The 27,050-nt window shown below is 45.6% G+C and overlaps 1 protein-coding gene across 1 annotated transcript; it reads left to right on the top strand.

The window, feature by feature from the left end:
* Positions 1-3,553: 3,553 nt before the first annotated feature.
* On the top strand, positions 3,554-26,711 carry LOC129819726 (ETS domain-containing transcription factor ERF-like). The gene is made up of 5 exons (XM_055876263.1): positions 3,554-4,147; positions 19,977-20,211; positions 22,217-22,329; positions 23,306-24,195; positions 24,302-26,711. Exons 1-5 carry the CDS (start codon positions 4,126-4,128, stop codon positions 24,860-24,862), a joined length of 1,821 nt encoding a protein of 606 aa, XP_055732238.1. The 5' UTR covers positions 3,554-4,125; the 3' UTR covers positions 24,863-26,711.
* The last annotated feature ends 339 nt before the right edge of the window (positions 26,712-27,050 follow it).

Here is a 27,050-nt window from a genome sequence, read left to right as displayed (position 1 = left end):
ATTAGTCTGTCAATTTGAACTAAGTAAACTGCATTAGTCTCTCACTGTTGCCGCTTGCTATAGACCTCCCTCTGCCCCCAGCTGTGCCCTCGATACCATATGTGAATTGATTGCCCCCCCATCTATCTTCTGAGCTCGTGCTACTAGGTGACCTAAACTGGGACATGCTTAACACCCCGGCCATCCTACAATCTAAGCTCGATGCCCTCAATCTCACACAAATTACCAATGAACCTACCAGGTACAACTCCAAATCCGTAAACACTGGCTCTCTCATAGATGTCATCCTAACTAACTCGCCCTCCAAATACACCTCTGCTGTTTTCAATCAAGATCTCAGCGATCACTGCCTCATTGCCTGCATCCATAATGGGTCTGCGACCAAACGACCACCCCTCATCACTGTCAAACGCTCCCTAAAACACTTCTGCAGGCAGGCCTTTCTAATCGACGTGGCCGGTGTATCCTGGAATGACATTGACCTCATCCCGTCAGTAGATGATGCCTGGCTATTCTTTAAAAGTGCCTTCCTCACCATCTTAAATAAGCATGCCCCATTCCAAAAATGTAGAACTAGGAATAGATATAGTCCTTGGTTCACTCCAGACCTGTCTGCCCTTGACCAGCACAAAAACATCCTGTGGCGTTCTGCATTAGCATCGAATAGCCCCCGTGATATGCAACTTTTCAGGGAAGATAGGAACAAATACACACAGGCAGTTAGGAAAGCTAAGGCTAGCTTTCTCAAACAGAAATTTGCATCCTGTAGTACTAACTCAAAAAGGTTCTGGGACACTGTAAAGTCCATGGAGAATAAGAGCACCTCCTCCCAGCTGCCCACTGCTCTGATGCTAGGAAACACTGTTACCACCGATAAATCCACTATAATTGAGAATCATTTCTCTACGGCTGGCCATGCTTTCCACCTGGCTACCCCAACCCCGGTCAACTGCCCGGCAACCTCCACAGCAACCCACCAAAGCCCTCACCATTTCTCCTTCACCCAAATCCAGATAGCTGATGTTCTGAAAGAGCTGCAAAATCTGGACCCCTACAAATCAGCCGGGCTAGACAATCTGGACCCTCTCTTTCTAAAATTATCTGCCGAAATTGTTGCAACCCCTATTACTAGCCTGTTCAACCTCTCTTTCGTATCGTCTGAGATTCCCAAAGATTGGAAAGCTGCCGCGGTCATCCCCCCTCTTCAAAGGGGGTGACACTCTATACCCAAACTGCTACAGACCTATATCCATCCTGCCCTGTCTTTCTAAGGTCTTCGAAAGCCAAGTTAACAAACAGATTACCGACCATTTTGAATCTCACCGTACCTTCTCCGCTATGCAATCTGGTTTCAGAGCTGGTCATGGGTGCAACTCAGCCACGCTCAAGGTCCTAAACGAAATCATAACCGGCATCGATAAGAGACATTACTGCGCAGCCGTATTCATCGACCTGGCCAAGGCTTTCGACTCTGTCAATCACCACATTCTTATTGGCAGACTCGACAGCCTTGGTTTCTCAAATGATTGCCTCGCCTGGTTTACCAACTACTTCTCTGATAGAGTTCAGTGTGTCAAATCGGAGGGCCTGTTGTCCGGACCTCTGGCAGTCTCTATGGGGGTGCCACAGGGTTCAATCCTCAGGCCGACTCTCTTCTCTGTATACATCAATGATGTTGCTCTTGCTGCTGGTGATTCTCTGATACACCTCTACGCAGACGACAGCATTCTGTATACTTCTGGCCCCTCTTTGGACACTGTGTTAACTAACCTCCAGACGAGCTTCAATGCCATACAACTCTCCTTCCGTGGCCTCCAACTGCTCTTAAACGCAAGTAAAACTAAATGCATGCTATTCAATCGATCACTGCCCGCACCTGCTCGCCCGTCCAGCATCACTAATAGAATACAGAATACGTGGACAACTACAAATACCCAGGTGTCTGGTTAGACTGTAAACTCTCCTTCCAGACTCACATTAAGCATCTCCAATCCAAAAATAAATCTAGAATCGGCTTCCAAAATCGCAACAAAGCATCCTTCACTCATGCTGCCAAACAAACCCTCGTAAAACTGACCATCCTACCGATTCCCGACTTCGGTGATGTCATCTATAAAATAGCCTCCAACACTCTACTCAACAAACTGGATGCAGTCTATCACAGTGCCATCCGTTTTGTCACCGAAGCCCCTTACACTACCCACCATTGCAACCTGTACGCTCTCGTTGGTTGGCCCTCGCTTCATTCTCGTCGCCAAACCCACTGGCTACAGGTTATCTACAAGTCTCTGCTAGGTACAGCCCTGCCTTATCTCAGCTCACTGGTCACCATAGCAGCACTCACTCGTAGCATGCGCTCCAGCAGGTATATCTCACTGGTCACCCCCAAAGCCAATTCCTCCTTTGGTCGTCTTTCCTTCCAGTTCTCTGCTGCCAATGACTGGAATGAACTGCAAAAATCTCTGAAGCTGGAAACACTTATCTCCCTCACTAGCTTTAAGCACCAGCTGTCAGAGCAGCTCACAGATTACTGCACCTGTACATAGCCCATCTATAATTTAGCCTAAACAACTACCTCTTCCCCTACTGTATTTATTTATTTTGCTCCTTTGCACCCCATTATTTATATTTCTACTTTGCACATTCTTCCACTGCAAATCTACCATTCCAGTGTTTTACTTGCTATATTGTATTTACCTTGCCACCATGGCCTTTTTTTGCCTTTACCTCCCTTATCTCACCTCATTTGCTCACATTGTATATAGACTTATTTTTCTACTGTATTATTGACTGTATGTTTTGTTTATTCCATGTGTAACTCTGTGTTGTTGTATGTGTCAAATTGCTATGCTTTATCTTTGCCAGGTCGCAGTTGCAAATGAGAACTTGTTCTCAACTAGCCTACCTGGTTAAATAAAGGTTAAATAAAAAATTCAAAAATAAAAATGGCCTAAAATGGCAATAGGCTACCTGTATCTCGCTAACCAAACCATGGCCACATTTAATTACAATTTTAACATCCTCCACATAATAACGACAAATTGCCAGAAAATAGCCTAACATTCATAAAAATGGCGAATTATCTTTTCTCTTGCGACAAATTCAAATTCCTTTATTAGTCACATTAGCTCGCAATAATTTGTATTTTTATGAAAAAACGTATTTTGCTTCTTAGGTCGTTAGAAGTTAAATCGAGATCCCTTAATAATTCGCTCGATAACTTTATGGGAAAATATTTTATTGGCTAAATTGGCAGCTCCTCTCTTGCTGCGAAACATTTTGGCTAGTTTTTAGGCCTTGGTTGGCATGTTTTGAGTAGTCATTGGCCTACACATTTTAGCTAGACTTGGCAACCCTGCAGTAAACTAAGTGGGCAGACTATTAAATAGTCACTGATTATGATTTGATGAGGTTACATATTCGCCGCAAAACGGGATACATCAACATTACCGGCGGCAGTGGGTCTCCACAGCAACGCCGTGTGGTGTAGTGACGCCAACCAGGCGAATGGCAAGTAGGCGTAAGCTCCTTCCCAGGTCCGCGTGGGCGGCCCCGTGTGGTAGGGAGAGCGAAACACGACACCCCTAGAGAGGAAGGGGGGCTGGGGGTTGAGAATACGGAGTGAGTGGAAAAATAAAAGTCTGTAGAAAGAGAAAAAAACGTGGTTCCATACTCAGATTGAAAGTTTTTCATGCGATGTTTTGACTGCTGGAATGACGATGTGGAAGATTCGACCATGCAACATTTTAATGCGGCTAAACTGATTAGCTAAAGAATTATAACAGTGTTACAAGGCATTCCCTCACTATCAGCACGACGGACTCAAAGTTCAACGCCATTCAGTGCTGACGAGTGGGTTTATACAAAGCTAGAGCAACATTCGTCTCTACGGTTTGTGAAAAAGAAAATACAAAATAAAGTTAGGACCTCAAAAGTAACTAGGGAACAGTAGGGGGGCTGGGGGTTAGAGCGCATGAGAACAGAGGGGTTCAGGCTAAGCTTAGAAACGGAAAAGTTTTCAAGCCAGCGAGGAATTTTTCGATTTTAATTTGTCAAGAACAACGAAGGCTGGGTGTCCAATACCACGCTAACTAACAACCAAACGGGAAACTGACCAGAGTCACCATGAAAACCCCGGGGGACACGGGTAAGTTACGATAATGTTCGCGGACCAACTATTGTCCGAATGGAACTCTGTTCCTGTTGTTGTCCACTGGAAGTGCTTAATACTTTATGGCGCTCGACTGGCGGTTGTTATTGTTTCACGTAACAACACAATCACAACTGGATAATTTGGGAATAGCAAAAATGATCAACTTGTAATTATGTACCCTTGTGTGATAGCAATGACCAATGGTTATCGTAAATAACTGCTGATTTAAGAACTCTGCGTAATGAGACGTTGAAAACCCAGACAGGCTAGGGCGCTAGGCTAATTAGCTAGCTGATTGCCGCAATTTCCTACTCGAGTCCAAGCAGAGCTAGCTAACTCGTCGTGGAAAGTTTGTAAAATAACCACGCAAAACCATTTGCTCACATCACTGTCTATTGGTTAGCAAACATCTTACTGTATAATAATGTCTGATAGCTAAGTTTACTTGGCTATTATTCCAGCTAGTTAGATAGCTAACCAACTTTCGAACTTCCACATTTGACTAGCTAGCTAACCAATTCCCCCAAAATGGACATTCCTGGCGAGTAACATTTAGTGTTAGCTAACGTAACCCTGCTTACGCTATCAAACGGGCACAGACCTGTGTTTATTTGTTTAGTTATCCATTACTTAACTATTTACCAGGGTTGCTAGTTGGGCATGCCAGGACTCTCATTCGACATGTAACCACCGCTTTTCAACGTCATTTAATTATTTCCATCACAAAATGAATGTCTACATAATGTGTGAACGGCACATTTCTACGTTTTGTAGAAACGCATATAATGTAAAAAAAAAAAAAAAAAAAAAAAAGTTCTGGCCGATTACATCAAAAGTGAAACACAGATTCGCGATGACGTGGGAAAAAGAATACCCACCATCTGACTAGAAACGTTGCAGGTTTTGAAAATCACCTTTTTTCTTAACTTTTAATCCTACCCTGTGATGTCAGAGCAACATTTTTTTTAGGATCTTTATCTTTTTAAACAACATCATATAAACGTGCAATTTTCACATATCTAGTAGACACTGATATGGTGCTGGATATAATGAATGAGGTTGAATTCATATTTTAAAATTATCTTTATTTATCTAGGCAAGTCAGTTAATAACAATTTCTTATTTACAATGATGGCCTAGGAACAGCCTAACTTCCTTGTTCAGGGGCAGAATGACAGATATTTACATTGTCAGCTCGGGGATTCGAAATAGCAACCTTTCGGTTACTGGCCCAATGCTCTAACCACTGGGCTACCTGCCACCCCAACTCGGTCACAACTTTTATAGGGGGGGGCACTGTCTACTGGTGTCCTTAGTAACGTTAGTACTTGCTGCCAGCAACTGCCCTCGCTGTAATGTTAACAGAACTATGGAAAAGCAGTGCTCGGAGAAGGACACTGTCTACCGGTGTCGCCCCTGCCTGTTTCGTCTCTTCTTCTTCTGTGGAGTTTATCGACGGTTGGCATCCAACGTTATGGTGCATTAACACCACCTACTGTACTGGTGTCTCCCACCTGCTTTCTGGAGTCCTAGCTTAAAAATGGACCAATAGAAGTATAAAGAACGACCCGGAATTGCGTTCCGCAATCACACTGAGTAAGTCTAGTTGGCAAGATCGATTCCCTCTCTGGATGAATAAAAAGAAGTGCATTGCCAGTGAAATCATGTTCACATGCATTAAACCATTAGCGGATTATTCCATTCCCCTCCCCCCAGTCTCGAGTACACCCACACATGAAATAACTTATTTAGAGTATGGGAATGTTTTCCATATGAGTTGGCTGGCTAGAAATATTTATTTTATTTATTTATTTTATCGTTATTTTACCAGGTAAGTTGACTGAGAACACGTTCTCATTTGCAGCAACGACCTGGGGAATAGTTACAGGGGAGAGGAGGGGGATGAATGAGCCAATTGTAAACTGGGGATTATTAGGTGACCATGATGGTTTGAGGGCCAGATTGGGAATTTAGCCAGGACACCGGGGTTAACACCCCTACTCTTACGATAAGTGCCATGGGATCTTTAATGACCTCAGAGAGTCAGGACGCCCGTTTAACGTCCCATCCGAAAGACGGCACCCTACACAGGGCAGTGTCCCCAATCACTGCCCTGGGGCATTGGGATATTTTTTTTTTTTTTAGACCAGAGGAAAGAGTGCCTCCTACTGGCCCTCCAACACCACTTCCAGCAGCATCTGGTCTCCCATCCAGGGACTGACCAGGACCAACCCTGCTTAGCTTCAGAAGCAAGCCAGCAGTGGTATGCAGGGTGGTATGCTGCTCTGTAGATGTACCTTTTCCCCCACCTCATTTGAGCTACACCTCTCACTTGGGACATGGCTTACAATTTGTCTCACACTCACAGAAAACATTTATGCTTGATCACACACTATTTTCCCATAAATAGAACGCCTACATTTCTGAGTTGTCCTGTAACGTCTAATGAACCAGAAAATGGTGATATTTAAATTAGGCATATTTGGAATTCTAGGAAATATTTCTTTATATTTGCCACAACACAAACACACATCCTGTCACAGTGCAAATATTACACTATATTTTGAGGAGTATGGACACCGGTTGCGAGGTATCCTACATTCGGGATGTGGGGACTGGGAAGCTGAAGGGTCAATGTAAAATGGGGATTTTGTTTTCATACACCAAATGGTATTGTGGCCTTGGGCCTTCAGTCAGCACCCCACCCAGGATCCTCTAACATGCAGGAATCCAGGTATCTCTTACTCCTCTGAAAAGAGAGATTGTGGGAGGAGCAGTTGTACACCCCCAGGGCAGATTTACTGTTACTAAGTAGTTTCATGGCGTTCACTCATCTGCACTCATTGGTTCAATTTGTTCCTGAATGCTTCACATCTCGGGAATCCATCTTGTAGGCTAAGCCGCTGTCCTCCCACATCTTTGTGTAGCAACTCCGTTGTCTAATAACTGGATCATTATGCTGTATGGGAGTTACTTTATGCTACTCTTCATTAGTATTGTAATGTAGACTGATGCCAACATTCCAGGAAAATATCATTAGCATGAATTTGTTTCTCAATAGGCAATGGTATTCAGGCACATATTTATGTTGTAGATTATAGAATGTCACGTAGGCCTACATGGCTCTCAAAGACTGAAGTCCAATGTATAGGCCTATAGTACATCTGTCTGTTCCATTCTGAACATTGCACGCTCCCGGCTGACTCTGGCCCAGGTGAAACAGCTCAAAGGTGCCTTGGCATCTGTCAACGGTACTGGGATTCCAGTTCTATGGGTCACACTCCACTCGCATCCTACCAGGATGTGAGCAGTCTGCGCTGCTAGCTCCTAATTTTCCACTTGTGTTAATCATTATATCAACAATCCGCCACATGTGCGACGTCACAGCTGTAGCCGGGCACTTTTTGTTGTCTTCCCCAGTGTACGAAGTGAAAGGACCCATACACGAGCAATTAGCCTGCACAGGCCACTGCAAGTGACTGCTGGGGGTGCTCATGTTTGTCAGTGGGAATATTCAACATGGTTCCTGTCTGCATTTAAACAACATGACTGTCCGGAAAGCAAATTAGTAAGCATAGTTGGTTGAAATTGGCCTAGGCTATAAAAGAGAGGCTTTCTCAACAGCATATCCCCAACATGTTGACTAGGCCTAGCTGATCAAGTAATGGATCAATGTTATTGAAAACACTTAATAAGCGGGTTATGATGGTGTCGTCAGATTGGCAACCTGCACCATCGCAAGTGAACTCCGTACTCTGACCCGTGATGACGGGAAGAGATTTTTTTCCAGGAAATGTGCTTTGGTTATTACCTCTACCGTGAGGAAAAGAAAACACACCAGGACCAGGTAATACTGGTAAAACAAAGGCACGCGCCATAGTTCATTACCCACTGAATACAGTAGACTATTTGTACTACTACAGTAGGGTTGCTCCCCCACCCGGCTCCATGCTTGAAAGGCTCCTGCAGTGTAGATGAAACGCCAGGGTAGCCCAAGTGGAACCAAAAAATAGTCGGGCCGCTGAGCAGATAACATGTCAAGGCCTCTATCTGTGAACACCTGACAGGATGCAGAGGTTTCCGCCTTCTTTACAAACTCCGAGAAGGAGCTTGATGTGACCAAACCAATTTAAGTCAACTTGGGTCCATTTTACTCTCGAAGATAAGCTTATCTTTCTAGAATGACATAAATTCTTATGCTTACGTTTTGTGCTTTTCTCTCCCATTTGAAATCGGTTGAACAGACTTTTTTTTTTTTGTTGCTTTCAAATCTAGCCATTTGGTCTTCAACTGACATTCTGAAGGTTTAAGTCTAGCCTAAATGAAACAGGCCTTATCAGTGAAAGATCAACTTTGTCCTGTACTATGACACAAGGTTTAAGGACAGATTATATAGAAGGTTATTAAAATCTTCAAAATCATTACCAAACCCCTAATCTAAAATACAGAATTTAATATTTAGCATAGATATGCTAACTTTTCTCTTCTGAGCTGGATTGTTCCCATCAATGCCTTTGGGCTTCACTTAATCAGATGGTACGGTTGTGTTAGTCACTGTGTCAAAGGGACCAAAATGTCTGACAAATATCAGTTACAAAGTATAATATTTGGTGTTTAACAGATCTGTACATACAGTTTTCTAGTAAAATGTTTTTAATGCGAAGGTACTGTTTGGACAAAATATTAACACATCACGTCATTCACCCATGGCCATCTGTGTCCCAGTGTTTAGCCAAGCTGTCAAAAGTGCAGGTTGCTCTGTCCTGTGGCTTGTGGACGGGGGGGGAGCAGCCTGGGTGTTTTGTCTGCTCCAGCCCTGGGTTTGGTGGGAACCCTGAGGTTTTGTCTCGCCTGGGTCTGTCAGAACTCGCTCGGAATCCCTGCGGCTTTGGCTTTTCCACACGAGTGTGTGGTAGTGTGTTTTACTTCAAACTAATGTTTGTGTTAGTGGTGTACTCTGTGATATTCTGAAGTGCATCTCCTTGAACATGGGCGTGTGTGAAGGCTGAACTGGTGAGAACGCTGCGATGTGGACCCCTCCTTTCTCACGCTACTTCACACACACACGTGACATCTTGCACCCGATTCTTCACCAGAGCAACATCTGAGCAGGTGAGGTGTGAAGGAGGAAGCTGAAGGGGAAGCCGTTTACAGGCTGTGACAGAACAGAAGGGAATCTCAGCCTTGTTCCTGTTAGTCATCAAATGGTTCCATCTTATCAGGGGAGGTTTAAAACTCCTTCAGTATGTCTGTTTTCTCCCTCAGTCTTCTCTCCAGTTGGTAAGCTTTACAGCCGGAGACCACAGCTCAGAGTTAAGTAAGCGGCACATTTGTTATTTTCCCTGACTCGACTGAGAACCCCCCCCAGAACATCACCAAGGCCCGTATAAAAAAAAATAAGAAATTTATTTTTTAAGATCAGTTATGTAACTTCTATCAGACCGATTGTACTTACAAGAGCTAGACTCAGGGTAATGAAGATTTACTCTGTATTTATGTGTTCTATGCTGAACACACACACACACACACACACACACACACTCACACAACAGTTTATTACGGGGGCCGGACCCCCCACATACTAGTTAAAATGCTGACGTCTGTGTTGCATTACATACACAGACCCACTACACAGACACACGCAGCACACTCTCAATTCTCACGCTAGTGCTGATGTTGGTTGCCATCTTTGTGGTGACGCCACATTGATTCCCTCTTATATTTTTACGCACCCAATTTAGTCTGAGGAGGATCCAGTGCTAATGCAATAGGACTTGGGTTTAACCGAATTAGGAAAATGTGAACACTGAGATGGTTAAAATGGCCACCTCGGGCCTAGCGTTTTTGCATACATCCTATCATCAATCACAAACAAGTAGATGTGTTGCATGCCCCACTAAAATAAACAATGTAGCTTTCCTGAAGTTTATGATTTGCGTACAGCCTACATTTAGGGCTGGCACAATGACCGTGTAACTGGCGGTTATGGATGAAGACCTTTGTGAGATTAAAATACTTATGAGGGGAGGTGGAACGAACAGCTAACTGAAGGCAGGACGGCTGGACTTTGGTGCCATTGAGTTTGTTTCTGCTGAAACATGGACTCTACAACGTGACGACGTTTCACATTACAGTAAGCCTGTATGCAGGCTGCCTGAGACCAATCTGTGTAAACATCATTAATGATGCCCTGATATTGACAGCTGACTGTAGACGGGACGGCCGGGCTTTGGTGCCATTGAGTTTGTTTCTGCTGAAACATGGACTTTACAACGTGATAACAATACAGTTACCCCTATATGCAGGCTGCCTGAGACCGATTTGTGTAAACATCATTAATGATGCCCTGATATTGATCACAGCAAATAAATGACAGCAAAATGCTTCCATATAACCTAATCTATTAGTATCAAGTCAATTTGAAGCTAGTTCATGACATGTTCATAACAGGTCTCAAAGTAGAGGACTTTGAGTGGAAGCACAGTGTACTGCCCCCATGACTCTACTATCACTAATGACTATGAAGACTTTTTGTCTCTGTGGAAAGATGGAACATTTAAAGATGCATTAGCCGTCAGTGAAGAGATTGGCAGCTTCAGTTCTGACTGATTTATCTCGTTCCCTTGGTTTGGTGGTTTATTCTGGGCTGTGGTGACAGCCGTCGGTTAGGGGAGGGAGCCCTGATGTCGACTGTGCGCTAATCTCACAGCTGGAGCCACCAAGTTGTCGTCAGCCGCTGTCTGTGGTTGTGGAGAGAAATGAAAGTAAAGACTGTCTGGAGACCTAACCTCAACACAGAACTTTGTAAACTGGGCAATCTATCCGTTTCTCTGATTCTTCCTCCCATTTCCAGCCCCCTTTCCACTGCGTTAACCCATCCTGACCACTTGTGTTTTTATCGCTTGCATTTCCTTGATCTCCTGCTCTGTCTAGGCCCACATCTTGATCTTTCTCTCACCGACTTTCTGAATGTCTCAATGTTAGCTCATTGTCCTCTCTTCCATGTCACCTTTCTCACTCCCCCTCACTTTCTCCTGCTCTGTTTGCTGTTACTTTTCCAGAATCTCTCCCATCATCCTGCAAGTCTTGGTGTTTTTGCGAACTCACAAACCTGAGATTTCATACGTCTTTGAGTGAAGTTTGTAGCGTGTGCCGTCTGACGAATCGAAGAGACAGAATTGGCTTAGACGAAGCCAGACACTGCTGCTGTCTACAGAGGCCAAAGTCCTGTCTGCCTCCAACAGAGCACAGGCCAGACCTCTAATCTGTGCTGCCTGGATGCATAGCCGCGGGAATATGTTTGGGGTGGGGGTGCTGCTTTTTTTTGTTTCAGACTTTGGGAGGGGGGTGCAAGAAAAAAAACTTTGCCCGCCCTACAGACGGCTATATAGGTCCGCTAATACAGGAATTAAAGGCCCAGTGCCCTACTTTTGGGAGTTCTTTCTAAACAAAAACAAAATATAACTTTTTTATTACGATTTTCTTTTTTCAGGGGGTGCAGCACCCTCTGCACCCCTACTTCCCACTGCTATGCCTGGATCTCCCTGAGTTCAGAAGAAGACTTTAGTGCCCCCCCCCTTGCATCTTCCTCCTTCGCAGAATGATCCAGAATAATAATCTGAAGACAGCCAGGAGATTAACTGTGTGCCTCAAATTATAGGACAAATAACAGGGGAGCAGGGGATAAGATATAACAGACTGAGATGTGTGAAGAGTTAAGACAGTGGAACTTACTTGCATTTCTCCCCATGGAGTGCTTGTGATCCCTAGTCTGCCACCAAATATCCTGCACCAGAAGCCAGGCCCCTGTACCACCACCAATGACTTGGGCCCAGACGACTGACTCTGTCTGTCACCCACAGGGGGCTGAAAGGACCAGCAGTGCGAACGGACCAATCTGGGTCCACCCCACTGGGAGGCTGTCTGGACTGACCAGTCAGAACCCACTTTCAGACCACTGCCCTCTGGATAGACTCATTTCCAAGTCACAGCAAGGATGCTTGTCTATGAGGAAAAAGCCAATCAGAGCTGACTTCTTTCAACAGCATGCCCCACTTTCTGTAGGCAGAGTTACTCTCTGGAGTAGTGGGGATTTAGACAACACATGGTCGTCCTCTCACTTGGACATGACCTGATTTTGTCCAGGGGTCTTGCACATTACCCTGTTAGTACTATCCCAGAGCATGGAGGGGAAAGCCTGCGCTAAGCCCGGCTCACCCAGCCGACCCCTCCATGTTCCCTCTGATCACTTCCAGGTTTTCTTCAGGTCACTGCCTCTACTCTCTACTCAGTCACATGGTTCACAGCGGTCTTAACGGTCGATGGGATGATAAAGCTTAGATTAAGGATGTGCAAATACCTCTCAAGTGGATTTTTTTTGCTATTCTACCATCCTCTTAACACTAGAACCGCTGGCCCTTGAGGGACTCCCCCCATTCAAATTAATGAGCAGTCATTCTGACTTACAACATTCTAACAGTGTAATTAATACATTTCATATATGCTATCGCAAAAATAATAATTTACCTGTGTTTCTAAAGTTCTTTGGTAATATTGGAATATATATTTTTCAAATAACACAATAGCATTTTCATTAGTATGTTACTGTAGTTTATATATATTTAAACAATAAGGCACGGGTGGGTGTGGTATATGGCCAATATACCATGGCTAAGGGCTGTTCTTACGCACGACGCATCGCGGAGTGCCTTATTGCTATTATAAAATGGTTACCAACGTAATTAGAGCAGTAAAAATAAATATTTTGTCATACCTGTGGTATACCACGGCTGTCAGCCAATCAGCATTCAGGGCTCGAACCACCCAGTTTATAAATATATACAGTACCAGTCAGAAGTTTGGACACACCTACTCATTCAATTTTTTTTATTTTTTATTTTTTTTACTATTTTCTACATTTGTTGAATAATAGTGAAGACATCAAAACTATTAAATAACACATATGGAATCATGTAGTAACCAAAAAAGTGTTAAACAAATCAAAATAGATTTGAGATTCTTCAAAGTAGACACCCTTTGCCTTGATGACAGCTTTGCACAAATAAAGTGTAAAATACATTTTATTCGTGCGGTGCCATTGTTACAACTATGAGACAGAAAGCATATGTGTTGGAATGCGGTAAGAGCTTCTTGTTCTAAAAAATATAATAACAGCCACCAAGAAATGTGCTATTTGACATGTGGCCAAATGATTACAACCTCATTTAGCCTAAACATCATTATAAGCGCCAAGTGTGCTTGATAAATACTGAAAATCAGCACAAAAGCAATAATGGCATCATAATGAATGTGTCGATTATGACAGCAGTCAAAAAAAGTCCATTATTGTCAGCTTGTCAGCCAAGTAAAGCATCTTCACGCAATAGCATCAGTTGGAGCATGCCACATAAACAACGAAAGCTGGTGGTGGCGTTTCATTTTGGTGGTGGCGGGGGCACCTGCTTGGCAGGTCTGGAATTTTGAGATTTTAGGGGCAAGGCTATTTGGCCTTCAAGAGGTGCCCAATCTGGCACCAAGGCCATCTGCCAGGGCACCAAGGCCTTTAACCAAAATAGCCAATTTAAATATATTTTAAAAACACTAGCTAATCTGTTTAAAAAAACATATGTAGATAAATCATTTGCCTGTCAAAAGTGTAGGTGATAAATGCATAATGGCTACAGCCTCACATGTCCACACCGATGCTGACATGAGGGAGGCGCCAGAAAATGTAGTCAGACTTTTCATTTTATATAAATATATATATATATATTTATATATATATATATATATACATATGCTTAATGGCAGTTAACTTCTAAAGGAATGATTCTGATGACATAGGCCCAGGGGTGTGGCCCGAAATTATTTGGTGGGTAGGGTTTGTAGTAGCAGCAGTAGCAGCAGCAGCCGCCCCCTGCAAAGGCCTACTGGCCACTCTTTGTTAGGAGAGAAGGGCCAGTGCCTGTTGCGAACAAAATCACACACCTATGAGCGGAGGAAGGAAGCATTCTGAAACTATTTAACCGTAAATGTAATTGTTTACAACCTGGGTGTTTTTTTTGTCATTTCGTGAGGCATGTCTTACCTTGTTTCAAAGTAGATTAGCCAAATTCCAAACATAGGCATGTCAAGGGAATTCTTTTAGAAACACTTCCTCATGTGCCATTGAAGCCAGTCGGCTATTTCTCTCGCGTTCTATTGGTTTTCAAAGAACTTTATTTTGTTGTCCAGCAGCCATGGTCAATCCTAGTCATATTAGCAACACGTGCTCGTTGTTACATCCGTAGGTCTTCCCTCTTCCTAAATGTCTAAAGGATATTTTTGTCTCTTGTCACATGAAACCGCTCGCATTAGCGGTGGGCTTTTTGAGAAGCGCGTTTTCTCGCTAATTGCATTTTGGAACATTTGCGTGTGTAGCCTACTGCCGCGTGCGCATTGCTGTGCTTATACTGTGAAGAAGTAATCGTTTATCAACATTTAAACTAAACTTTCTGATCTGATACGTCAGACTCATTGCTTTTGAAAGTTTGTTTGATGTACAGAGGTTGTATGAATTTGGCATCTATCGTCCCGCAATGGACCCAGAGTCTGTTTGGAATCTTTATATTTGTCACGTAATGACAAGCTGACCAATAGAATAGGTAGGCTAACTAAACTTTTGTACTATGGGGGACAGTAGATTGACGTAGGCTAGTGCTTTTGCTGTTCGTTACTCATCTTGTTGGCTGAGTAAAAGTAAATGTGGACAGTTCTTCTAACATCAATGTGCACCTCTGGAATTCGATAAGAAGGACGCGCGCTGTTGCATCCCAATATGTCTGTCTTGTACTACGGAGCTGCGAGGCCTGAGAAGGACACAATGACGTGTCCTTCTCAGGGCATTGCCTTATACGAATTGAGATACCTGAGAGCGCAATGTACGTGAGAGGTAGCTTCGGAGCACAAGGATTTGGCAGCCAGGAGATGGGAATTATAATTATTATATTCAGGCCAAGGGCATAATGGCCAATTTGGCCACAAGACATGGCATTTTTTTAGGGGGCATTACGGCCACAGAAGGTTGCATCCACGGCGATGTCGGGCGACGCTGCCGGGAAATGTGAGGCCTGCTGCTCAGTGTGCACCGTTCTGGCTTCTTTCTTTTTTTGCGCTTAGGCCTCAGGGGTGTAGGTTCAGGCTGAGGCTGATGCTCAGAATCAGAAGAATGATTATCAGAGATGTCATGATTCATTTCTTCCCCCCTCTCTGAGCATTTTCATTTGGATTTTGTAGCACCTCTAACTGAGCATCTGCATCCAGTTGTCTTAGTCTTCTTGCCATTATAAATGACGCAGGCTCTCACTGTGTACTCCGAGAATACTGATAAAACTGCTTAGATTCATTGGACTGATATAGTGTACATACCATTTTAGAGATTATAATTGGAATAGGTCAATACAATAGAATGGCCCGCCCTGTTCTTCATTCACAATGAGTGATTACATAGTTACTTGGTTCGCTTCTCCTTGCTCTTCAGCTCCCCTATTCTCCCCCTTTCTCACCCATCATACTTTACTTCATTTATTTAATCTGTTACGTGTGAAATTTAAGTTTTGGTTCCCTTTCGAGGCAATTATCAGGGTGATTATCGGCTTGGCACGGCGTCTTCAACTTCCAGGGGAAGGGGCAACGGGAAAACCATTCAAAAAAAGGACATGCCATCCTAAAACTGGTTGTAACTCCAGTTCTGTTTGTGATATTAAGATTCTAACAATATATATATATATATAACAGTGTGTTATATAGACTTATTTAGGAAAATTAAAGGATGGAAGGGGGCATGACTTTACAAATGTCAGAGTAATACATTTTTTTAAATTCATGAAGTCCAAATGACTGCTTTAGCGTTTCTAGTGTTATGGGTCAAGCCCGGTCAAGCAATTCCTACTCAAGTCTTCAAATTGATTGAGGTTTACCAAAGGTTATAAGAAATACTTTATACTGAATTATGAGTGTTGTATTAGTTGCTAATAATATACACACAAATCAAGTTTATTATGGAGATCAACTCCATTTCCTAACCTCAGGTTTGCAAGACTAGTGTTTAGGACGTCTGTCCCAGGGATCTATTGCTGAGCGTGGAGACTGATCAGGGCCTGCACAGGCGTGCTCATAAACACTGGCTCTGTGTCCGCTCTGCACGGGACAAGACCTGCACTCATACTCGACAGTCCTCACATAGCAGGAAAATTGGCGCAAACACGCGCCCTGTCTAACCATCTAAGGCTGATTTTTAATCACAGCTTGCACTGCGCGGAACTCCCCAAGACGCGTCTGGTTTCTGTCTGGGCAGAGTTGGCCGGCGCACCTCGGGATCCATTACACCGTCGCAGTCCAGCCCCTACGACTGTCCAACCACCGTCATGTTCTAACTTGCTTTCATCTCGGTGGCGTTGACATTGGCAATTGTTGATGTAAAGATGAAGGTAACATATCGAGGGTCTGCCGTGTGGTGGAGTCGCGTCTGGTACTGCCATGACAACACCATACAGCCCTGTCTTTTTTTGGGGGGGCCAATCACACACAGAACACACAACCAATGTATAGCTTATTCCCTTTGCGCCTTATATCGTTGGAAAGGCCACACAGCCTAATACACCGTTTATTTTTATTTTTTTATAATGTAGTTAACAGTCAGAGACAAATTTTCCGATCTCTCTTCTGGTCTCTTTCACAGGACTCTGTGCTGATTTGAGTTTTTCATGTTTCCTTCCCTTTACCGCTCTCTCTCTCTCTTATGTAAACAGTTGCTTTCTAGAATCGGGAGAGGGGTGAAAGTTCATGTGGTGCACCTGCAGCTCTGACTGGCCTCTTTGATCTACATCAGGGTGTTTTTCCTACCCGGGTCCGTAGCCCCTTCTACACCTTGATCTGTTTTCTTCTGTCTTCTTCCTGGGGTTTTAAGTTGCCCCTCCTTGTCTCACTATTAATCCTTCCCCCTGTACTCTGACACTTTCTATTTTATTTAACTAGGCAAGTCAGTTTAAGAACAAATTCTATTTACAATGACGGCCTAGGAACATTGGGTTAACTGCCTTGTTCAGGGCCAGAACGACAGATTTTTACCTTGTCAGCTCGGATTCGATCTAGCAACCTTTCATGAGTTGGTGTTGATGGCCATGTCTAGGATAGGGAGCTATTAGCCCTCAGGCTAGCATGAGTCAATGTTAGCATCTACCTTTTTAGCTACAAGAAGTTTTAGCGCTTACCTTGTTTTTTTTATTTGTGTGTGTTCACCCTCTCAATGCACCGTGGCATGTCCCCGTTGAAATTCAATGGAGGGTAGTCCAGTGGTGATGGACTACTCACTCGGAGAACAAGTCCGTGCCCCCTCCTACCTATCTCTGTGTCCAGGCAGCCGTCACTAGCAGACGGAGGCTGACCTTTTCCTCCAGCTAAATATAGAGCCAGCAAAGAATAGGAGGAAGGGAGGGAAAAGGGGGGGAATTGATGGAGGGAACATGGTGAAAAAGAGGCGATGGAGCCCCTGGTCTCAGACCAGCAGGCGTTCAGGACAATGCACGCGATGTCTATCTGTTATTTAAAGCTACTATTATAAACACATGACGTCATAGGGCCGCTAACATCGAGTAGCCGTATTGAAATCCTCGTATGAAAATGGTTCTCGTTTAGAGATCCTATATTTCTGTTGGAAGGGAAATTCAGGTGCCTCGAATAATGGTCACACACTCTTGTGGTAGCCCTAAAAATTCACTTTTTTTTGTCCCTACTCCTTCAGTTATTTCCCAGGGAAAAGGGTTGGACAACTGTGTCTTCTAACTGACCTCATACACTTGATGTTCGTTGGATCATTATGGCCCCGCTACATGACTGTCCCAGGTATCAGCCCACCACACATGGGAAGTGATGTGTGTTATTATGGCGCGTAACCATGATCGTGTTTATCCGTGTGTAATTCCTATCGTAGTTACTGTCACCCGCAGGATCACCAGCAGTCCCACCAGGACCACTGGTAGTGAGCACAGCAGAGCAGAAGACGGGCTTGTAATGGCTGTTATGCTGTGTGTGTGTGTGTGTGTGTGCGCGCGCATCTGTCTAGAGAGGAGCAGCGTTGTGAGTGTCAGTGATTTGAGTTAAGAGATTTGCTGTATGTGACGGACACTACAGTGAATGTCTGTGTCGGCTAAGGGACAGCAGAGCAGAACCGCGACCTTTCATCGGTGAAACCACAGATGACAAGTTGTTCTCTTTTCCCGTGATGCCTCCTTCTCTCTGTCCTCCCTCGCTCATTTATTATTTTACCTCTTTGTCCCCCCCCCCCCCCCCCCCCCCCCAAAACACTTTCTGAACTTTAGATACCTTTATAATTGAATTACAGTTTTATGTTCGGTGTGTTTCTGGTGTTTTTATTTATAGAGCTAAAATGTCCTGTTGCTAAGCAATGGTGTCAGAGGGAGCGAGGGAAAGAAAGGGATGGCAGCGCGGAGGGGAAAGGCGCGCTCCGTGTGAAAGCTGAATGACAAACAAGAAGAGGCCATGAGTCAGCACTGACGCACGCTCAGTGGGCATTGCTGCTATTTGTATGTGTGAGCACTCTGCTCCCACGCATGCACCCACTTTACCTTTTCTGAACGTGTGTGTGTGTGTGTTTGTTTGTTCAATTTGCTCACTCGCTCTCATTTGATCTGCTCCTGCCGGGGCTTTGACACCAGCTTCCCAGCATCTGCCCAAGTGGCACAGGCGCTAAAGTGGCGCCATTGATTTGGCCGCTCTTGTCGACGTTGTGGGAATTATACGCTTATGCTTTAGGAGCTGTGAAGCGTCGGATAGCCTTCAGAACCATTCACTGTTTTGTTCAATTCAGACGAGACAATTGAAGTAGTCGAATGGTTTAGCCTGTTATCCTATTACTTTGTGTGAGTCACGTGTCATAGGCTTTTAACTGGGCCACCCGCTAAATCCAATCTTCCTTCCTTCACACAAAGAGTTTTTTTTTTGGGTGACAATGGGCGTCGAAGTCCCTCTGGTGCAGCAGCATTTGACCTGGAATGAAGGTTTATAGTAACAATTGTGGACTTTGGCTCAACAGGTGGTTCAATGGGGCAATAGGGTACCAGTCGTCGGTATTGCTGTTTGTGCTCTTATCTCAGTGTTTACTCTAGTATTCTAGATATGATGTCCTTCTGTTTTCTATTATAACATAAATACCTCTGGTATGTACACCGTAGTGTGGTTTTATCTGTTGCGTTGTGCCCATGTGTTTCTCCGAGGGCGATTTCTCGGCCTGCTTCCTAGAGCACATCTGGTCCTAATGAGGTGTGTGTGTGTGGGGGGGGGGGGGGGGGTTATGTCTCTGCCTGGCCTTGTGTTGAAGTGGTGTTGAGTCTTTAAGCACAACCTACATCTCTAAAACAAATACTTGCGCTCCCTGTTCTCACGTGTGTCTAATGTTCGTTGCAGCTTTTATTTTGTCTTCATTCTCGAGGCCGTTCTGATTAACGATAAACATGGAACTGATACGAAAGCACCAGGCCTGTACAGCTTTGATTTCAAACTCAAACAAATTTACCCGCCCCCAAAAAACCAACCTTTTTTTGTTTTTGAACACTGATCCCAGTACAGCTCTGTAAGACTCTTTTTATCCAAAGTGACTTGGTCAATAATCTACATGTGACCTGTCACCTGGAGATCAAACCCACGACTCACAAACCCTTTGTGGACTCTCCACTACCAGCCTACCCCTGTTGCCTCTGATCTCCGCTCCAGCATCTGAACACTACACCTCCATCTAACCCCCTTTCTCCTCCTCCCCCCTCCCCAGGGTTTGCCTTCCCCGACTGGGCCTACAAGCCCGAGTCGAGCCCCGGCTCGCGACAGATTCAGCTGTGGTGCTTCATCCTGGAGCTGCTGCGGAAGGAGGAGTACCACGAAGTCATCGCCTGGCAGGGCGACTACGGAGAGTTTGTCATCAAGGACCCCGAAGAGGTGGCCCGACTGTGGGGCGCCCGCAAGTGCAAACCGCAGATGAACTACGACAAGCTGAGCAGAGCGCTTAGGTAAGAAAAGGGGAGCAACTATCGCCTCGACTTAGGGATTCTGGGTATTGTAGGATGAAGAAATGAAGTGAACGGGTCTCTCTTGTAAAAGAGATTTAATCTAAGTGTAACAAACCTGTGTAAATACAGACCTCAAGTAGGGGAATCTGTAGGCTGTAGTCATAGTGGGCTACAGTGTGTTTAACCTTTTGCTCCAGCCTAGCTCTAATGCACCGGACTCAACTAATAGCTGTTATTAGAAGACTGTTTTTAGCTGATTTAAGACAGGCCAGAACAATGAGAGCTCTGGAGTGCCCCCCCCCCCCCCTGTTTGTTTTTCAAAGAGAAAGGGAGGAGAAAGTGGGAGCGCGGTTCATCACGACTTGTTGATCTCGGATGTACGTCAAGGTCCCTTGTTTTAACGTGACCGCTCATTTAGAGAACTTTGTCTTTAGAAACGCACGCTGCAGAGCACACGTGGGAAGCTGAGAGCTTTTATTTAGTCCGCAGTCTGTTCTCACTTTCTTTCGCTCACTCAATCTCACACACACACACACACACACACACACACACACACACACACACACACACACACACACACACACACACACACGCACACACCACACGCATATCTCTGGCTGTCACACACTTAGCAGCCAGAGCTGGCCACACACTGGCTTGTCAGCGTCACCTTCATGTCGTAGGTTGGTGTGGGTCAGATAGTGCTCATCCTACCAATGACTCGTCACAGCTGCTTTCTCTGCCAGTCCTCCTCCACCCCATCTGCGCCTTGTCGGTTTCTTTCTATGGTGTACCAGTCTCCTCGACCGGTCTGACCTAACGTCTATGCTACTTTCTTCTGTCATAAAACTCTTCAATGAAAGAAGCTTTTAAATTCTGAAGTAATTGAAATCTGGCAATGTTCTTTCCTCATTAGGGTTTAGGATTGGATTGGGGCTGCTTGGGCTACGAAGTGTGTGTGTTTAGAATGTACTTTAAAGCTGTGTCATAGAGGCAGTAGTAACGTTAGCCCTTTGTGCTTTGTTTGAAGTGAGTTCAATTGTTCTTCAAAGCACCGTAGAGCAAGCTTGAGCCCTTGTGTGTCCCCACATGTTTCTCCCAGCTCTCTCTCTCTCTGTGTGTGTGTGTGTGTGTGTGTGTGTGTGTGTGTGTGTGTGTGTGTGTGTGTGTGTGTGTGTGTGTGTGTGTGTGTGTGTGTGTTCCTGGCCTTTCCCCCACGTGTTCGAGTGCTCTCTTTCTGCGCCTGTGAACATTACGTTCCAGTCCAAACCTGTCTCCACTTCACATCTATATCAAAGTAAGCACTAGGCAGCCTCCTACTATTACTGCCATTTAGCGTGTGTAGGTGGGAGCCCTCTAGTCATAGTGGTAGCCGCTGCAATCGGGAAGAGGCCCTTCACCCATTGAGTCCTCACTGTGCCAGCGCGAGAGGTTCAGCAGTGAACGAGCTAGAGCTAGCTACCTTTGGTTCACCGGCCACAATGGCTGAGGACTTCCTTCCACTCCTAGTGCAACAGAAGTCCTTAGACTGAGTCCCTGCGTGTTCATTTGGCCATTGTTTGTAAAGGGTTGTCTCATTGAAGTGAAACATATCCTGCAAGAGAGACCTACTATTCTCCAGTGTGTGTGCTCATTACGTTTTGTATTGTCATGGTTACCGCACATAATGATACCCTTAGATACCCGTCCTGTAGGTTTTTCACTCCAACCCTAATCTAGCCCACCATTCCAGTTGTCTGGTTGATAAGCTGAACCAGGTTAGTTACAACTGTGGTTGGAGGAGAGTAGCTCTCTAGGAACAGGGTTGGAAACCCTTGCCTTAGATAAATAGCAATACAATTACATAGTAATAGATACTGCATGTCTTTGGGGGGGGGTTCTGTGTATCACACTCAGTAGGACCACATAATGCGGTGTCTTTGTGTGCCATTGAATGTATTTAATCCTTATTTAAGCGTACAAATTGAACAAAGAGTGAGTAACCGTGTAAACCTTGACCCCACAGATATTACTACAACAAGAGAATCCTCCACAAGACCAAAGGGAAGAGGTTCACCTACAAGTTCAACTTCAACAAGCTGGTGCTGGTCAACTACCCCTTCATCGACATGGGCTCTGGTCAGTACTCTGTCTCTAGTCTGGTTGGAAATCCACCGGAGACCATCACTGGCACAGTTTTAAGGATACTATAGATGAGAACGTTGTAAGTGTCCATCATTTGGAAGTCTTAAAGCATTTCCATAAAGTCCTCATACGCATTTACTGACGTCTGATCGTTGGGAGATTTGATTTATGTATAAATGTATTAAAGACTAGCTACGCCAATACAGATCCCTAATGTGCCTGAGAGCCGAACACATACTAGCTCCATTTTGTTGTGGCAACGGCTACAATGACTGACAGGTAATGACGTGGACTAAATGCTTAAAATACTCATCCATCTCCATCAGGTTTATGTAGTGGAGCGATGTTTGCATATTGCATATTTGTTTATATGCTTCATACCAAGTGTTAACCCCCCTTTTCTTTTCTTTTTTAAAGCCCTGGGGCAGTAATCACAGCCACACAGTGTAAATAGGGCACACTTGAAGCCTGATACCTTGTGACATAACTGTTGCATGGAGTTTTTATTATACTCCATATGTGATGTGGTCTGGGTTTTGACATGTTTTGATATAGTGGTCACACACACCCATGCCTCTCCGACGTTAACTCACTCAGCAGTTTTAGGAAAATGGAGCTACCCGACTCGTATTTGTGATGGCAAAAAGAACGACTTTCCAATATGTAATTTTGGCACGAGCGAGGATGCCAAGAATTTGTGTGCCACAATTTTTTATCGCAGGGCAGAAAGGTGGAATGTAACACGTGGCCAGTGTGAGCAGTGGGTTTTCTCTCTCTGTCCCGGTCTGTGATTCTGTGTACAGTAACTTTTACTCTCACTCACCTGCTTTTTCTGACTTGGTTTCACTTTGGCTCTGATTCTCCTTCTGTCACCTATTGCCTCACACTAACTGCTCGCTCTCTGTGTCTCGCCCTCTCTCTCTGTTTCATTCCTATTCTCTAACTCACTTGTCCTGTTCTCTCTCTCCAGGCAGGGGAGTCCCCCAGAGCGCCCCTCCCGTGCCGACCGGGGGCAGCCACTTCCGCTTCCCCCCCTCCACCCCGTCCGAGGTGCTCTCCCCCAGTGAGGACCTGCGCAGCCCGGGCGTGTTCAGCAGCGTGGCCCGCCGTATGGGCCGCGGCTCTGTCTCCGACTGCAGCGACGGGACCTCCACCAATTCTGAGCTGGAGGAAGGCGTGGGGGGTGAAGATCGTGGCGGCGTGGGCCCTGAACGGGCGTTCCGTGGCCTCCTCCACCCCCGCCTCTCCCATGACTCGCTGTTTCGTGCCTACGGGGGACCCGGCGGTCTAGGCCGTCCCCCGCCCGGCCACAGGGTTCACGGTGACCCCATGTCTCCGTTCCCTGTGTCCCCCCTGCCGGGCCCTGGGGGCCTCCTGGGGTCCACCCTGTCCCCGGCCCTGTCCATGACACCTGGCTCCCACCTGCCCTACACCCCATCCCCCTCCCTCAGCCCCATGCTGGGCTCCCACTTCTCTTTCAACCCGGACGACATGAAGCGCTACCTGCAGGCCCACCACCAGAGCGTCTACAACTACCACCTCAGCCCCAGAGCCTTCTTCCACTACCCCAACATCGTGGTCCCCCAGCCCCACAGGCCCTCTGCCGCCCCTGACAAGCCCATAACAGCCCACCACCATGCCCCGCCCATGCCCCACTCCCATTCACTGCACCACCATCAAGGGGAGGAGCAGCACCCCTCGCCCTTCAAGTTCAAGCTGCAACCGCCTCCGCTGGGGCGTAAACAGAGGGACTGCTCTGCCTCCTCTACCGGTGGCTCCTCCTCCAGCCTAGGCTCCTCCTACGCTGCTTTAGGGCTGCTCTCTAACTCCTCCTCCTCAGTGGGCCCTCCCAAAATCAAGGTGAGCCAATCACTAACCAGAATCAAGGTTCGCCTGACTAAACCCCAGTTTAATGTAAAAAGAGATGTGCTCATCAATGACTCCTCTGTTGTCTATTGTTGTCTAGGTGGAGCCTATCTCCGACATCGAGTCCGATGAGGAGGTGGAGGTGACCGACATCAGCGAGGAGGACGAGCTGCTCGACTACGACGAGGGCGACGTCTTCACCCCCCCTCATCCCACCAACGGAACCGCCCCTACTGCCATCACCAACCTGGGCGCCATCGCCGCGGACGACCTGGATGAGGAGGTATTCAAGACCCCCGCCGCCCCTCCCATTGGTCCTCTGACTCCCTCCCTGCTGGGCCTGAAGAGCGAGCCAGGCCAGGGCCCTCCCATCAGCCCCGGCAGCACCCTCTGTATCCCCCTCAAGCTGCGCTTCAAACGCCGCTGGAGCGAGGACCAGAAGATGGAGGCCGATGGCGAGCGCGAGGAGGCAGAGGATAAGAAAGTGCGGGCGGAGAAGGAGGTGGTGGAGGAGCCGACAAGGAGGGAGTCAGAGAATGGGGAGGGGCCAAGGAGAAGCCCGTCCATGAGTCTGGGTGCTCCTCCGGCCCAGCGCAGGGCCAGCTCCGAGCTGCAGAGAGCCACAGCCCAGCTGTCTCTGGAGAACCATGGAGCCTGTTGAGGCAGGGATTCACACACACACACAGAGACGATCTCATGCCCGTACCTACATACACACTCACTCATATAACCAAGCTTACGCATATACACAAGTGCCTGTGCGGAAGGCTTTTTTTACTCTCATTTTGAACTGATTTAATACTGAACATTAACACACAGCTCAACATGCTGTGACTGAGACACTAAGGATGGCCATTAGATATCCCCTCTAAACAGAAGACCCTTCAGGGCCCAGATCCAGGATCCATCCCATAGACCTGTATGCTGCCTTAAGGTGCCTCCATCTCCCCTCAACATTTCCTCCCAGTAACGCCCTTAGCTCCTTAGCCTTTCATGTTGCATCAAAACAGATGGGAAAGAATCCCTTCAGACCCACTCTCCCAGACGAACCTTAATATTGCTGACACTGGGGGGGGAGGACATCATGACAATGCCTTCTATCTTCAACAGACTTGAAAAGAGATTACAGAAGTGCTTGTCTTGACGGGGACCTCGTACCAACTCTTGTCAACTGTTCCATCACCTTTTATGACTGGGAAGGGATCTCAGGAGTCAAAACAAAGAGACCTCCTTGTCCGCATCTGTCTAATCATGACCTCTTCGACAGGGACTGACTTAAGACTGAATTTGTGTCTGAGTGAGCCCTCCTTTTCACCAGACGCTCTTTGATAATCGTCTCTCCCCAGCCTTGAGCGTAGGGACAAAAACCATAATGGCGTGCAGATCTACAGAGGACGTGGATGGACTGACTGGAGACCCCCCCCCCCCCCCCTGTCTCTTATGGCCTTCCTGTCACTCAAGTGTTGATTGACACCTACCATGGCAACAATGCAGTACCCAACCAGGCCTTAATGGACAGCTTTTGGGGGGACCCTACAAGACTTTTGCACAATCTTATAAGGAGAGAGAATCGAGAAAATAGGTAGTTAGTCCGCGCTTGGAATGGTGTTTAAATATTATCTTCAAGGTCTCCTCCTCCTTTCCCCTCGTTGAAGTCGCTCCTGTTTCTCCCATAGAGAGTCCCTCAAAATAAAAAATGGCCGTATTTGGGGCGATGCGGTGGGGCATTTGCAGTGAACGGAGGGTTAGAAGTACCTCTGTGTATACAATGTTCTTGAACTGAGACTGAAATGAATCGATTTTCCCCTCCCTCCCCAAGAAAGTATACCATGAATGTGAGTACCGAGGTGATAACAGGCAACTTCACAAAGCCTTTTTAGTGACATTTGAAGTTTGCCCGTTTTAACGAACAAACAGGACAAATTGAGATTGTGCCTTTTTTAAACTGACAGGTGACTTAAAAGGAATTACCCCTGCCAAATAATGTGCTCACACTCTCCCACACACAGACACATAATGTTGTTCCCTGACGCTCACACTCATGTAAACACATTTCTCACTGTTAACTCACATGGTACCTCCCCACACACACACACACACACACACACTCTGTAGAAGCCTCAAGAGCATACCATACTGAAATGAGTTGGTGTGGGAACAGACCACATACACTGACTGCCACTTTGCCTTGTTTTTTATACCATTTAAGAAACAGATGCTGAATAACTAAAACCAATACTACACATATTTTATTTGAATATATTAAATACAAATGTTATATTTCAACAACAAAAAGTATAATTTGATATGAATCAGGAATTGTAATGGTAACTATATGTTGGGCATATATGAGGGAGCCCTCTTCTCTCCTTGCCCTTCTTGACTGTGGAACTGCATTGAAAAGGGTCCTTCTACAAGAGGAATCGGAACACATTTCTATTTGTAATGTAAAAACAAGTATTCTGTTTGGGGGTTGAAGGGTGGTGGGTGTAAAGGGACAGTATATTAACTTCTACTGCCTCAGAAACCCGGATCCGGGAGCACCCCCCACCCCCCACACACTGTTTAGCATAGCTAGCATAGCTTCACAAGTAGATAGTAGCATCTAAATATCATTAAATCACAAGTCCAAGACACCAGATGAAAGATACAGATCTTGTGAATAAAGCCACCATTTCCGATTTTTAAAATGTTTTACAGGGAAGACACAATATGTAAAGATGTACATCTATTACCTAAAAACACATTAGCATAATCCACCATCTTTTATTTGTCCACCAACACCAGTAGCCATCACCAATTCGGCTAAACTAAGATATTTATAGCCCCTAACCAACAAAAAAACTCAT

This window comes from Salvelinus fontinalis, chromosome 22 (genome assembly GCF_029448725.1).
Source record: "Salvelinus fontinalis isolate EN_2023a chromosome 22, ASM2944872v1, whole genome shotgun sequence".
Lineage (NCBI taxonomy): Eukaryota > Metazoa > Chordata > Actinopteri > Salmoniformes > Salmonidae > Salvelinus > Salvelinus fontinalis.
The sequence above is the reverse complement of the archived record's forward strand: the minus strand, read 5'-3'. Positions and strand labels throughout refer to the sequence as shown.